This window comes from Papaver somniferum, chromosome 11 (assembly GCF_003573695.1).
Source record: "Papaver somniferum cultivar HN1 chromosome 11, ASM357369v1, whole genome shotgun sequence".
Taxonomy (NCBI): Eukaryota; Viridiplantae; Streptophyta; class Magnoliopsida; order Ranunculales; family Papaveraceae; genus Papaver; species Papaver somniferum.
In genome coordinates this window covers 3,090,848-3,103,366 of record NC_039368.1, presented here as the reverse complement: position 1 = coordinate 3,103,366, position 12,519 = coordinate 3,090,848, and the positions used below count along the sequence as shown (strand labels likewise).

Here is a 12,519-nt window from a genome sequence, read left to right as displayed (position 1 = left end):
GTTGGATTTCAAAAATGTCATCGGCATCCAACCCATTAACGAACGGTCCGGGCATCCATCCGCAAAAGAACGGTTGGTCCCGATTAAATCCGCTGATTACGGATAAAATGCTCACCCCTAACAGAAACCCCAAAAACTCTCAAAAACTACAAACATGTTGTAGGGCCTACGGCTCATGGGTGTGCGGCCCAACTAGAAACCTAAGGGTTTCTCTTTACATGTATATAAATGATATTTCACCTATGTAATATGCTAATCAATAGAAATCCTTCTCTTCTCTGCATCTTTCTTTTCCCCCTATTATTCTACTATAACACGTTATCATGCACAAAGTAATACCGCAGAGCTAGATTGGATAGGTTGATTTTTTTTTTCCATGGATGCGTTACCAGGTATTTCTTTTGAATAAAGAAATTTCGTTTCATAGTATATATTAGGGTTTCACAAAAGCATGATTATCAAACGTAGAGATTTCATCGTTAAATTTTCATGAAAATTTAGTGCGTTCTAACCAATTAATTTTTATTTACTCTGTTAAAATTTCAATCAAGTCGGAATATGATGTAATCTTAGTAGAACTGTCTTCGTTCAGAAAACCCTAATTATAACAGCGTAAAAAAACCTAAGTTTAGTATAATTTTAACCGTTGGATTATTCTTTAATTTTTTTATATGTGGTATATGTTATCCTCGTGGAGATAATGTAAAAATTTCATAAAGATCCAACCATGGAAAATATTCCAAAGCACGTAATATTTCCTGTCGTGTGCATAGAAACGTGAATTGGAACAGTTATACGATGTCATAAATATCTTTTTATCTAGCCGTTGGATGTCTTTGAAATTTTAATATTTTTGTCTAAACATTGTGGTGAATCTACATTATTAATTTCATCATCATCGGACTATGATGCATTGGTCTGTCGATCATAAGAGTTGAAAGAAGAATTTTTTCAATTTTCATGGTTAACGATATGTTTTGGGAAGATATACTAATAGTTTTACACTTATTATCAAGGGAAAAATATCGGTTGGTCCTTTTTTAGGTGGGCCCATGTATTTTTAGTCCTTTGAGAAAATGCCTTTACTGTTTGGTCTATAATTATTTAAAAATATAAAACAAACAAAAGTATCCTTCCGTGTTAATTTTTACTTATTTTCTTGTAGTAGTTCATTCGTCAAAATGAAGTCTTGTTAATTTCTACTTATTTTTTCAGAAAACATATAAACCAGAGTTCATTCCAGAAATGAACTCCATATAAAAACCTAAAAAAACAGAGTTCATTCCAGAAATGAATTCCATATAAAAAACCTAAAAAACCAGAGTTCATTCCAGAAATGAACTCCATATAAAAACCTAAAAAAACAGAGTTCATTCCAGAAATGAACTCCATATAAAAACCTAAATAAACAGAGTTCATTCCAGAAATGAACTCCATATAAAAACCTAAAAAAACAGAGTTCATTCCAAAAATGAACTCCATATAAAAACCTAAAAAAACAGAGTTCATTCCAGAAATGAACTCCATATAAAAAACCTAAACACACAAATCTTCATCTTCTTCATCATCTTCATATCTTAAGCAGCAGCAACAAAAAAAAATAAAAATAAATCTTCATCTTCAAATAGCAGCAACATCGTATTCATCATCTTTAACAGCAACAACAAACAACAGATGCACAAAAAGAACACAAAACTTCATCATCTTCATCGACTTCAACATCATCATCATCAGCATCAACACCAGTTGAGAATAAAAAGCCTTAAAACTCCGTCGTTCATCATCTTCTTCGTCGTCTTTATCATATTCATAGTTTTTCATCTTCGTCTTTAACAACAACAATCACCATCTTCAATAGCAGCAGATCTCGAGAAAGTTTTTATCATCTTCGTCGTCTTCAAACAGTAGTCGATCAAATCTTCAAATCAAGATTCATTGACTGCAACATAAACAGCAGCAGAAAAGAAAAAAGAAAAAAATGGAGAGAGAAAAAAACTAGATCTGAAATTGAATAATAGTGGAGAGAGAAAGAAAAACTAAAAATAAGATATTTTCTACTCTTTTTTTGTATATATATGGTCCTAAAAGGGTATTTCTTCCACTAGATATTTACATCATCCATGACATCAATCTAGGACCAAACTATAATTTTTACGACCAAACTATAATTTATATTACCAAATAGGACCAAACAGACAATTGACTAGGTCAATTGGACTAGACTCTCTCTAATATATTATTTGTAGGACCAATTGGTATTTCCTACTATTATCAATGGGCCTGAATATCTCATATATAATGGACCATATATGTTTATATCCATTAAACATGACCTTCTCAACCCAATGGACCGGGTCTTGACCAAATAGTTGAACAGACTTTGACTAAACCAATTGGACTCTAATTTGACCTTTTGAATTCAGAAGTACTTTAACACCACTAAAGAGTCTATGATGTGGAAGTTTTTGTACACAAGTACAATACTTTCTTCATAAAAATCTTCAACCTATAAAGATACACCTTCCAAAGAGGAATCCATACATTCAACATTTCCAAGGCGACATATTAACTTCATACGATGTATCTCTTTGAAGGAAGTTTGTCGAAACATTCATTTTCCCCCAAACTTGAATGTTAAGCGGGATGTACTCCACTTGTTAGACTATAATGAGTCAATAACTTTGACAATGATATGTTGTAATTAAAAGCACACCTCACGTTTTGTAGAAAGAAACTCACAAAAGTTTCCATGAGTCAGAGATGTAATTATGGCTCCAGTAGTGATGATACAAAGTAAATGTATCTACCTATAATGGGACAAAGATGTAATTCTGACTCATACCAAAGAGAGTTGCAAATATTGGCATAAGCATTTTACTGAGAATGATACAAGCGTTGTAATGAAAGTATCATATATTAATAGTCAACTACAAAAAATATAGGGAGTTTAAAGGAAAACGAACACACTATATTATTGCAGAAGGTCATGCCCTAGACATCAACATTAATGGAAAGAAGAAATCTTCCAAGTCAATACACTTACCCATTTTTTTTCTTACCTTTATTCAATCGAATTTGTATGGTTAGATTCTATATTTTGATCATAAAATGTTGTTTACATGACAGTTTGACATATATTTCATTAGCTAAAATAAATAATTTTTTTTTGCGAAGAATTAAATTCATTGTCTGCACTTATGGAATGAAAAGTATATCATGTTCATGAGATTGAAATACTCTAAAGAACTTGAGATATACTCAAAAGTACTTGATTGATAAGGATCATTCGTACATTATGATGAAAAGTATATCATCTTCATGAACGGTAACACTTTAAAGTAAATGAGATAGATTTTATTTTGTTACATAATAAGGTCACACCACTTATTACACGAAACTCGTAAGGAATTTAAATTAGTTGTTGAACTATTTTCTTATAATGTGACTAGAAGGATTGGATCATCGGACGCAACATTGTTTAAAATTTGTTTTCAAGATAGAACAAAGACGTCGGAAAATCTCTAGATGTACCGAGAGATTATCACACCTTGTTAAATTCCCAAGTAAATCATGTGGAACATCACAATGATGAGAATGTTATTGATTGCATCTTTTATAGTCTCTAATATATTTGGAAGGAAATATATATTAGAGAAACGAATGAGTCAATCTAGTGCAATGTATTTCACTATAATATTTGGATTATTGAATCCATATTTACTCCGACGATGAAATGTTGAGAACTGACTCATACAGGCTTTGGGTATAACCATAAAGAAACTTTGGTTGTGATATGATGATTGTTTTGAAAGAACTAATACAAATATCACTTCATTTGAGTGAACTAAAATGGGAAGAAGATTGACAGAATGCAAAGTGACGACATATCACTCATTCACAAAGCTTTTAAGTAAGAGAGCATATCACTCATTCACAAAGCTTTTAGTAAAACAAGATCGGGACCATTTTACGATGCAAATGGTAAAAAAAAACATATTAGAAAGAAAAAAAACGAGGTGAAATTTAAAATATATTCATGCAGAATGCGGACCATTAAAGTGAATTATGGCTCTGGTGAATGTTTTGACATTCTTAACTAGTTATAGTTCCCAAGAAGTTTTGCGTTTGGAAAACTACTAGCACATATTACACATATAAGGGCTCACCATCCCTTGAAAATGCTAGCTATAGTGCACATCAAAAGGACTTGATGGTTATTGCATGTTTAATAGGATCAATGTAGAGCATCATATACCCCATGGTCACGCAAAGGCTATCATCAAAGGTTACAGATGGTGCCTAAGGCATGCTTATGCGTACAAACCTACCTTTAACTAGTTGGGGAATATGAAATATTACATGCATATTCAATTATTCGATTTAGACCCACAATTGGTGAACCATTCTTTGTGTACCAGTTGGTAACTGGATAAGCCTGTCATTTTTTTGTACGTTCTTACGCAATTTTGGTTGCACTATGTATGTGCCCTTATGACTCCACATCGTAATATCATGGGTCATCAAAATGATTAAGTGACTATGTTGGACAGGAATTTCCAACAATTATACGCATTTTTAAAACCTTTGGAAGGAGATCTCTTACCGCTAGATTTGCGAGTTGTCATTTTAATGAGACAATCTTCCTGTCGTTAGGGGGAGATAAGAAAAAGTATTTTCTAAGGGAATGACAAGAATTTTCGTGGTATGTTCCCACTGTGTTTCATATTAATTCTAGTACCCCACAAATGTAAATGTGAAGTGACAAAGAATAATTGATTTTCAGAATGTACACTAATGTCGCTAAAGTGATGAGATCACACATATCAGCTGCAAACCTACCTTCAAGGTTACAAATCCTCAATAAGGGATATACACCATAGACTAAGGTGTTGCAACTACACTTAGTGGAAGTGTAGTTGAGGCCGTGGCTCCACAAAGGAAGTTGGAGACACCATTTGGTTGGATCAATCCTCACCTAGAAAGGAAGTAGGTGAGGATGGCACAACTTACTTATATCATCAGAAATCATCTCATAAGATTGTCTCTGAATATGTCCATGAATCAAACTAGAGGACGTTCCGAAGTTTAATGATTCCAGAGAACAATGACATCCCAAGTAGATTATAAGAATGTGCACGAGTCAATGGAAAGATCATGCGAGCATATTGATGGTTAATTTCATATACACTTGCTTAAGGAAATATAGCAAGATGATATCGAACCGTGCTCCTTGTTTCTTAATGTCAACGAATAGCATATTTGTCCCATACAATCCAGGTAGAACTTGGTTCTTTGATAAATATACATGTATTTGGTGTGGTAGTGCTAACCAACCAAGTGTAAAGCCTATTGGACATACATGATTAATTTATCATAAAACATAATGAGAAGAAAGAAGTCATAAAGTATAAAGACTCGCCTTCTGGCGCGAGGTTTCTCACAAAGCCCTGGATTTTTTTTGTAATAAACTTCATAGTGTTCGGCGACTCATTTAGCTTGGTAATTTCAAAAGGACTTGAACTGCAGCATATGTATGTGGCTGTTACATATCTCTGAAACAATCAAGAGATACAAGATATTTATAAAAGTACGTGATAGCCGTTTGTTACCCGAATCAACAAAGACATAAAAATGAATGCTAAAGGAACTGTAATCCAAAGGTTCTTGATTATGAAGGAATAATAATCTGTTCTCCAACAAAAGTATTTACCGCATTTCCGATATTCGGTTTCGAAAAGTACATGACTAAAAAACTGTTTGGAACAACTCTGAAAGTAATCGGGGGAGATGCCGACATCAGGGGGAGTATCCAAGGATATGATGTCGACATATTTTACTTCAAAATGGAAGTTGTGTTATACTCTTTTTCTCTTCGATCGAGAATAGTTTATCCCAAAGGTTTTTGTTACTCGATAAGGTTTTTAGCAATATAACACTAAAAACATCAAGTATGTTGAACGTTAAATACATAAAGATCGCGTTGGTATTACAGAAAATATCTGAATCAAAGAAATGAAATGCGGTATTCTATCAAGCAACGTAACTTCCAGAATCAACAACATGGTCTTATAAACATTCAAGTCACCAAAGTAAAGTGTGATAAACTCCTTTTGACTTCATTAGACTAATGAAAATTGTTTGACATCAGGGGGAACATCTAAAGGTGTGTTGAGCTGTTTTCCTTCACCGAGGTTGCTTTTTCCCACATTGTTTTGTTACTCAACAAGGTTTTTAATGAGACAATAACAAACATCACGAATATAATTTCCCAGTTAAGGCTATTGTATTTCTCACGAGGATTTTTTGCCTTAAGAGTTGTGAAGGAACTGGTCAAATTCAACGGAGCAAAATGATCATCTGCAAAGGATCACATTTACTTTCATCTATCATGTTGTACTCTTTTCCCTTCGTCAAGGTTTTATCCCACTGGGTTTTCCTTATCAGGGTTTTAATGAGGCAACATATTTGAGTCCAACTATGTTCTAAGTTTGCTTAATATTGTACTCTTTTTCTTTAGTTCAGGTTTTGTCCCTCTAGGTTTTCCTGACGAAGTTTTAACGAGGGAATTAACTTAGACTCGTTGATCTTTGAAAATCATATTGCATGTGATGAATTACATGTAAAGTACGTGAAAACATGTGAAGAGTTTCACCAAGATTTTATCCCACTGGTTTTTTCCTTGTCAAAGTTTTAATGAGGCGATTGATTTCGGCAAAATTCATCAAGAAGAGGACGACATTTGAAGACCTATATTCGAAGAAATATACGTAAAGCACTACAAACGGAGTTCTATTGGACCACACAAGGGGGAGTATTGTAGAGCCTACGGTTCATGGGTGTGCGACCCAACTAGAAGCCTAAGAGTTTCTCTTTACATGTATATAAAGGATACTTTAATAGAAATCCCTATATTCTCGGCCTCTTCCTTTTTCCCTATTATTCTACTATAACAATAAATTATGGTGGAAAATAACACAATTAAGAAGACGTGGTTCTTTTGGTACTACAATAACTCACCTTCCTAAAACACTACTAACTGGGCTTAGGCTTTTTGCTACAGATAAAATGGTGTGTTATAAGATTTCAGAAATTTGGTGGTGGTTTTGGGGTGCGATGTTTCAATCATTGTGGTGTCATCATCAATGGAGAATCTTATTCTTCTTCATCACTAGCAACTAAGTATTGTCTCTTTACATTACAAAATCAAAATGCTGTTGTAATTTCAAAATCTAGGGTTGCTTCAATCTTTTATTTCTTCTCTACTACTACTTTTAGTAATAACAGTAATTCTTCTTCTGATGATGATGATTCTTCATTTGTAGTTTCTTATCTTATAAATTAATGTGGATTGTCACAATATAAAGCTCTTACTGCTTCTAAAAAGATCAAATTCAAAACCACATCTAATCCTGATTCAGTTTTAACCTTACTTAAAAATATGGATTCACTGAGCTTCACATTTCTGAATTAATCAATAAGCATCTATCCATCCTCTCAATGAAACCAGATAAAGCCCTCAAGCCGAGATTCGATTTTTTCAAATCCAAAGGGATTTATGAACCTGACCTAGCCATCTTCATCTCAAGGTTCCCAACATTACTGTTGCGAGGCTTAAAGAAAGAAATAATCCTTTCGTTCGATATCAATAAGAGCGTTGTTCAGTCTGACCAAAACGTCATTAGAATGATTGAACGAAATTCTTGGATTCTCTGTACAAAGCAAGTTAAAGTATTGATGGTCAACCTAGAGCATTTGAAAAATGAAGGTGTCCCTGAAACCAATATTTCTATGTATCTAATCAGGCAACCTAGAGTTTTAACTGGAGATGCCAATAGATTTAGAAAGATTGTTGAAAAGGTTAAAGAAGTAGGTTTTGATCCGTTTAAAACTACATTTCTTGTAGCTGTGGAAGTATTGACATCAATGAACGAAGCCAATTGGAGAAAAAAATTTGATGTTTATAAAAGATGGGGTTGTTCTGAGGATCAAATTCAATCAACATTCAGGAAACATCCCATATGTATGAAGGCCTCTGAGAAGAAGATTATGGTGGTTATGAATTTCCTTGTGAGTGAAATGGATTATAATTCATCATTTATTATATATTTTGCTAAAGAATACTCCTAATCCTCTTTAGTTTTTCCTGTAATGAAGAAATGTAATCGTTCTAGTTATAAAAAAGGCCCATTAAGCCTAACGAGCTTTGTTTGTATTTCTGAACATTTTTGATTAATAAAATTTATATTACTGAGCAAAAAAATAAAAGTGGAAAAATTTCTACAAGTACAGTTTCAACATTGTAGACAAGTCTTTTTTGGAGAAATTTGTAATAAAGTACGAGCAGCAAGTTCCTGAACTAATGAAGATATTCCAAGCTCAGTTGAATTACCAACAGCTTCTTCGGAATTGAAGGATATTATGGGATGAATACACGGTAATTACCTGCATTCTCAAATAAAAGTGTACATTGTCTTTTCCATTTTGTTTAGGTCCTGTTTATCTTTCACATTTAAGCTCTGCTCATGTTTATGCTTGATTTTTTATTTCAGTTATGAGTATAAGGTTGCTTCATATGTATGAAAAAACTGAAGAATATATTTCATGGAGTAGTTGGAAGTTTTCTACGAGGAGAAGGAGACAGTAACGGGAGTCGGAGAAAAAGAACACTAAACATTCAAATAATCAAATGTATCGCTGAAGTCAATGACTATTGTTATGCTTAAGAATTAGGCCTGCCTTCAATATGTAGATGCTAGTTTTTTTTTTTTTTTAGTATGTAGGCAGGTAATCTCCTACCTTTTAAGCTAGATTTATTTTTTATCTGCTTAAGGTGAATAGACGTTTTGGCTCACAGTGTTGTTGTTTGATTGTCTTAATTTGCTGAAAAATGATTCTTGGAAAAGTTTGCGATGATTATTGAAGAAGTGCATGTAAGTCTTGCTTCGTAGTTATAAAGTTGGGAATATGATGATATTTACGTCAGTTTTCAAATTCGTTTTCACCTTCTTGAGTGGTCTCGCGGAATAAAAACTTGTGCCCGGAACCATAATTTGTTGGGTACCAGCAAGTTGATTTTACCTTTGTGATTGTAACGATTTTAAGTTGGTAAATTAAACAAAACATGTTTTGCCTTTGGGATGGAACACCCCAAGTAAATTGGTACCCCTATTACCAGCCATGCATTTTGGTACCCACAACAAAACTATTATTGGAAAATCATTCCAAGACCATACCATTTTTCTTTTCGATTGATGAATTTGGTGCTTGGAGTTTCGAAGTAGATTACTAGTATCATTATATTAATTAGTTAGCAGGATAAATTAGTTCTCTCTCATCTCTGCAACTTTCTTTAGGTTTCCAAAGAAGAAAATCTGTTTCTTAATAACCTTCTGACAGATTCTTTCTGTCAGAATCAGTCAATCATTGGTTTTTAATCATTCAATCATTAATGTAATCATCAGCAAATTAAAAACCTACAATAATGTATCTCCTATATTATTGGTTTAGTGTCTTCTAGTCGTAAATTATTTTTTCTTGATTGTTCTTGAGTTTTCCCTAAATTCAACTTTCATAGAATCATCTTATAAACAATCCCTTTGTCCATAAATTGTTTACTGTTTCATGGCTTAAATTATCATGTAAACAAATTCTAAATCCTCTGTTCTTGAGACCAACTCCCAAACCATTATCTTTTCTCTTATCACTTTGGTAACTGCTGATAATCGCTTTTCTAACTGCTTTCATCAGTTCCTTCGGAACTTTTCTATATAAGTCTGTTGTGGTTCCTGTATCAGTGCATTCTATCTTCAATTGCTTAACAATGTCTTCCAATCAAGAAAACTTTGAAAAAAATCTTCATGATGATTTACTTCATGACTTTGCAAACCTATTGGCTCAGGAAAAATCGTCTTCTATAATCAATATCAACAATCATTTCCCTGGCTCAAAACTCAACCACAATATGTGTTTAGTTCTTAAAATCATCACCAACAAATCCCTGCAAATCACTTCGGTGAGAGAAATCCTTCAAAAATTCTGGAAAACCAACCATGCTTTCTATGTCTCGGTTTTTACTGACGATACATTTTTATAAAATTTGAATCTCGGGCCGATATGGATATGATTATGGGTGGCATTCCTTAGATAATTAAGGAAGGTCTCTATGCTCTAGAGAGATGCATTCTGGGGAAGTTACCAAGTAGTTATAAATTTGAATCTGTGGAACTTGGTTTTCAAATCCATGGACTTCTAGTGGAAAACTTAAGTGCAATGTATGTTCATGAATTTGTCTCTCAAATTGGTGAAACTCGTCCAATACCCGTCTATGAAGCAACTACTTGGGGTAAGTTCGCAAGGATTAAAACTCACATCAACATCAATCATCGTCTCCCACAGGCAATTGCTTTTCCTCTACCTAATAATCCAAACTATGAAGTTACAATCAAGTATGAAAGGCTACCGAAGTTTTGTGTATTTTGTGGGTTTATTGGCCATCTAATGCATAACTGCCCATGGGTTAATGACTACAAGGACTACATCTTTCAGAATCACCCAGAACATCTACATCAAGCGGAAATGGAAATGATCAAACCTGTGTATCATCCTTCTATTAATGTTTCTGCAAAGTCTCAAGTCAAGGAGATTCCGTAGTTCAAAGATATCTATGTTGTTGGTGAAGCCCCGATACCTGAAAAAGAAGGAAAGTGTTCTTTCAATTCTGATCCCCATAATACTATTCCTTCTACTTCTATGGGAAGATATTTCTCTGCTACAAAACGTACGTATGAACGAACGGATCTGGTTATTGGATACCAGAAACATTATCGCGTTAGATCTGAAATAGTTTATCTTGACAACACTAATTCTTTTATGGGAATTCCTTCCTTTACAGAAGAGCGTCAGGTGGAAGAGAATCGTATGAACATGATGGTTTCCAGAGCCAAACGAGTTATGCAAAATTGTATTGGTAGCACTAACTTGAGACTTGCTTCCAATGATCATATTATCATAGAAAGTCCTCTCTCGCTGAACCCTATTGTTACATATGCCAAGAATCACGTTTCCATAGGCCCCAAAAAGGTATTTGGGAAGCCTATCCCTAAAGCTAACCCCATTCACAATGATTGGAAGATGATGGCTAGATCACAGGGGAAATCTTCTTCAAGCACTAATGCGGATAATCTTGGAGGTCAAGGCGCAAAACGTGGCCAAGATGAAGACTACATTCGTAGGACCTCTCCTCAGCCAAAGATACAAAGAAAATCTACTACAAACTATTCTTCTGCAAATGGTAAGGCGGCTAACCTCAAAATGCCGCATGATAAATGCTGATATTCTCATGGAATTGTTGGGGTCTGGGGAATATCCCAATAATTCGGACATTACATTCATTCCTCAGATGTACAAATCCATCTATTGTCTTTCTGTCTGAGACTAAGATGTCTGAATCGATCTCATCTCAAAAGATTGGTCCATTTGGTTTTGATCACCATTGTGTAGTTTCTTCAGTAGGCAGGAGTGGAGGCCTATGGATGCTTTGGGAAGATGATATAGACATCGAAATCATTACACAATCTCCGAATATGATTCATGCATTGGTTCGTAATGATGGTCCGAGAAATTCCTGGCATTTATTCTACATTTATGGTCCTCCAATCACAAATCAAGGGGCTTCTTTCTGGTCTTCTCTAACTAGTTATGTTAGTAATTTTGATGGTTGTAAAAGCTTTATTGGAGACTTTAATGCCATTGTTTCGGTTCAGGAGAAATTTGGAGGCTTGCCAGTTCTTGATTCTAACATATCTGCTTTTGATGACTTTATTCACCAGAACCATCTTTCGGACTTAGGGTTTTCTATACCGGCTTACACTTGGAGTAATGATAGAGCATTTCAAGGTATTATCAGAAAACGTCTTGATAGGATTATGGCTAACCCTGAATGGTGCATTTCTTATCACTCGCCCGTTGTTCTCCATCTTCCAAGGATTTCCAGTGATCATGCCCATATTCTTCTAAATACTTCGAGACGAATTGCTAGAGTTCCTCCAAATTACAAATTCGAAGCTTATTGGATATCCCATCCGGAGTTCTTATAGAAGGTGGTGGAATGCTGGAGTGAAGACATGGATTAAGATATTCTATCCAAGCTAAGAAAACTGGGTATCTTTTTATCGGATTGGAGTAGAAGACGAATTGGCTGTGTTAAACATAAGATCTCAATCTTAAAAACAAAGCTTCTGAGAATTCATGCAAAACTTCCAACTGCTTCTTCGATCCATCAGGAAAAGATTATACTAGCAGAATTAAATGAATATCTTGTGATGGAAGCCACTTACTGGGACCAGAGGATGAAACTGGCTTGGGAAAAGGATGGTGATAGAAATACAAGACATTTCCATCTATCTGTGCAACATAGAAGGAGAAGAAATAATATCAGTCATTTAAGAAAAGATGACAACTCCTGGACAACAGATCATTGTGAAATCTCAAGTATTTTAGTAAATCACTTTCAAAAGCTCT

General features: G+C 34.3%; 1 protein-coding gene across 1 annotated transcript; it reads left to right on the top strand.

Annotated features, from left to right (window-relative positions):
• The first annotated feature begins 11,438 nt into the window (after positions 1 to 11,438).
• LOC113323939 lies at positions 11,439 to 12,095 on the top strand. Its single transcript, XM_026572285.1, has one exon. It carries the CDS (start codon positions 11,439 to 11,441, stop codon positions 12,093 to 12,095), a length of 657 nt encoding a protein of 218 aa, XP_026428070.1.
• The last annotated feature ends 424 nt before the right edge of the window (positions 12,096 to 12,519 follow it).

Bases quoted from the DNA above. Each gene is read 5' to 3' on its own strand.
- LOC113323939 (XM_026572285.1), top strand. From the start codon at position 11,439: ATGTCTGAATCGATCTCATCTCAAAAGATTGGTCCATTTGGTTTTGAT.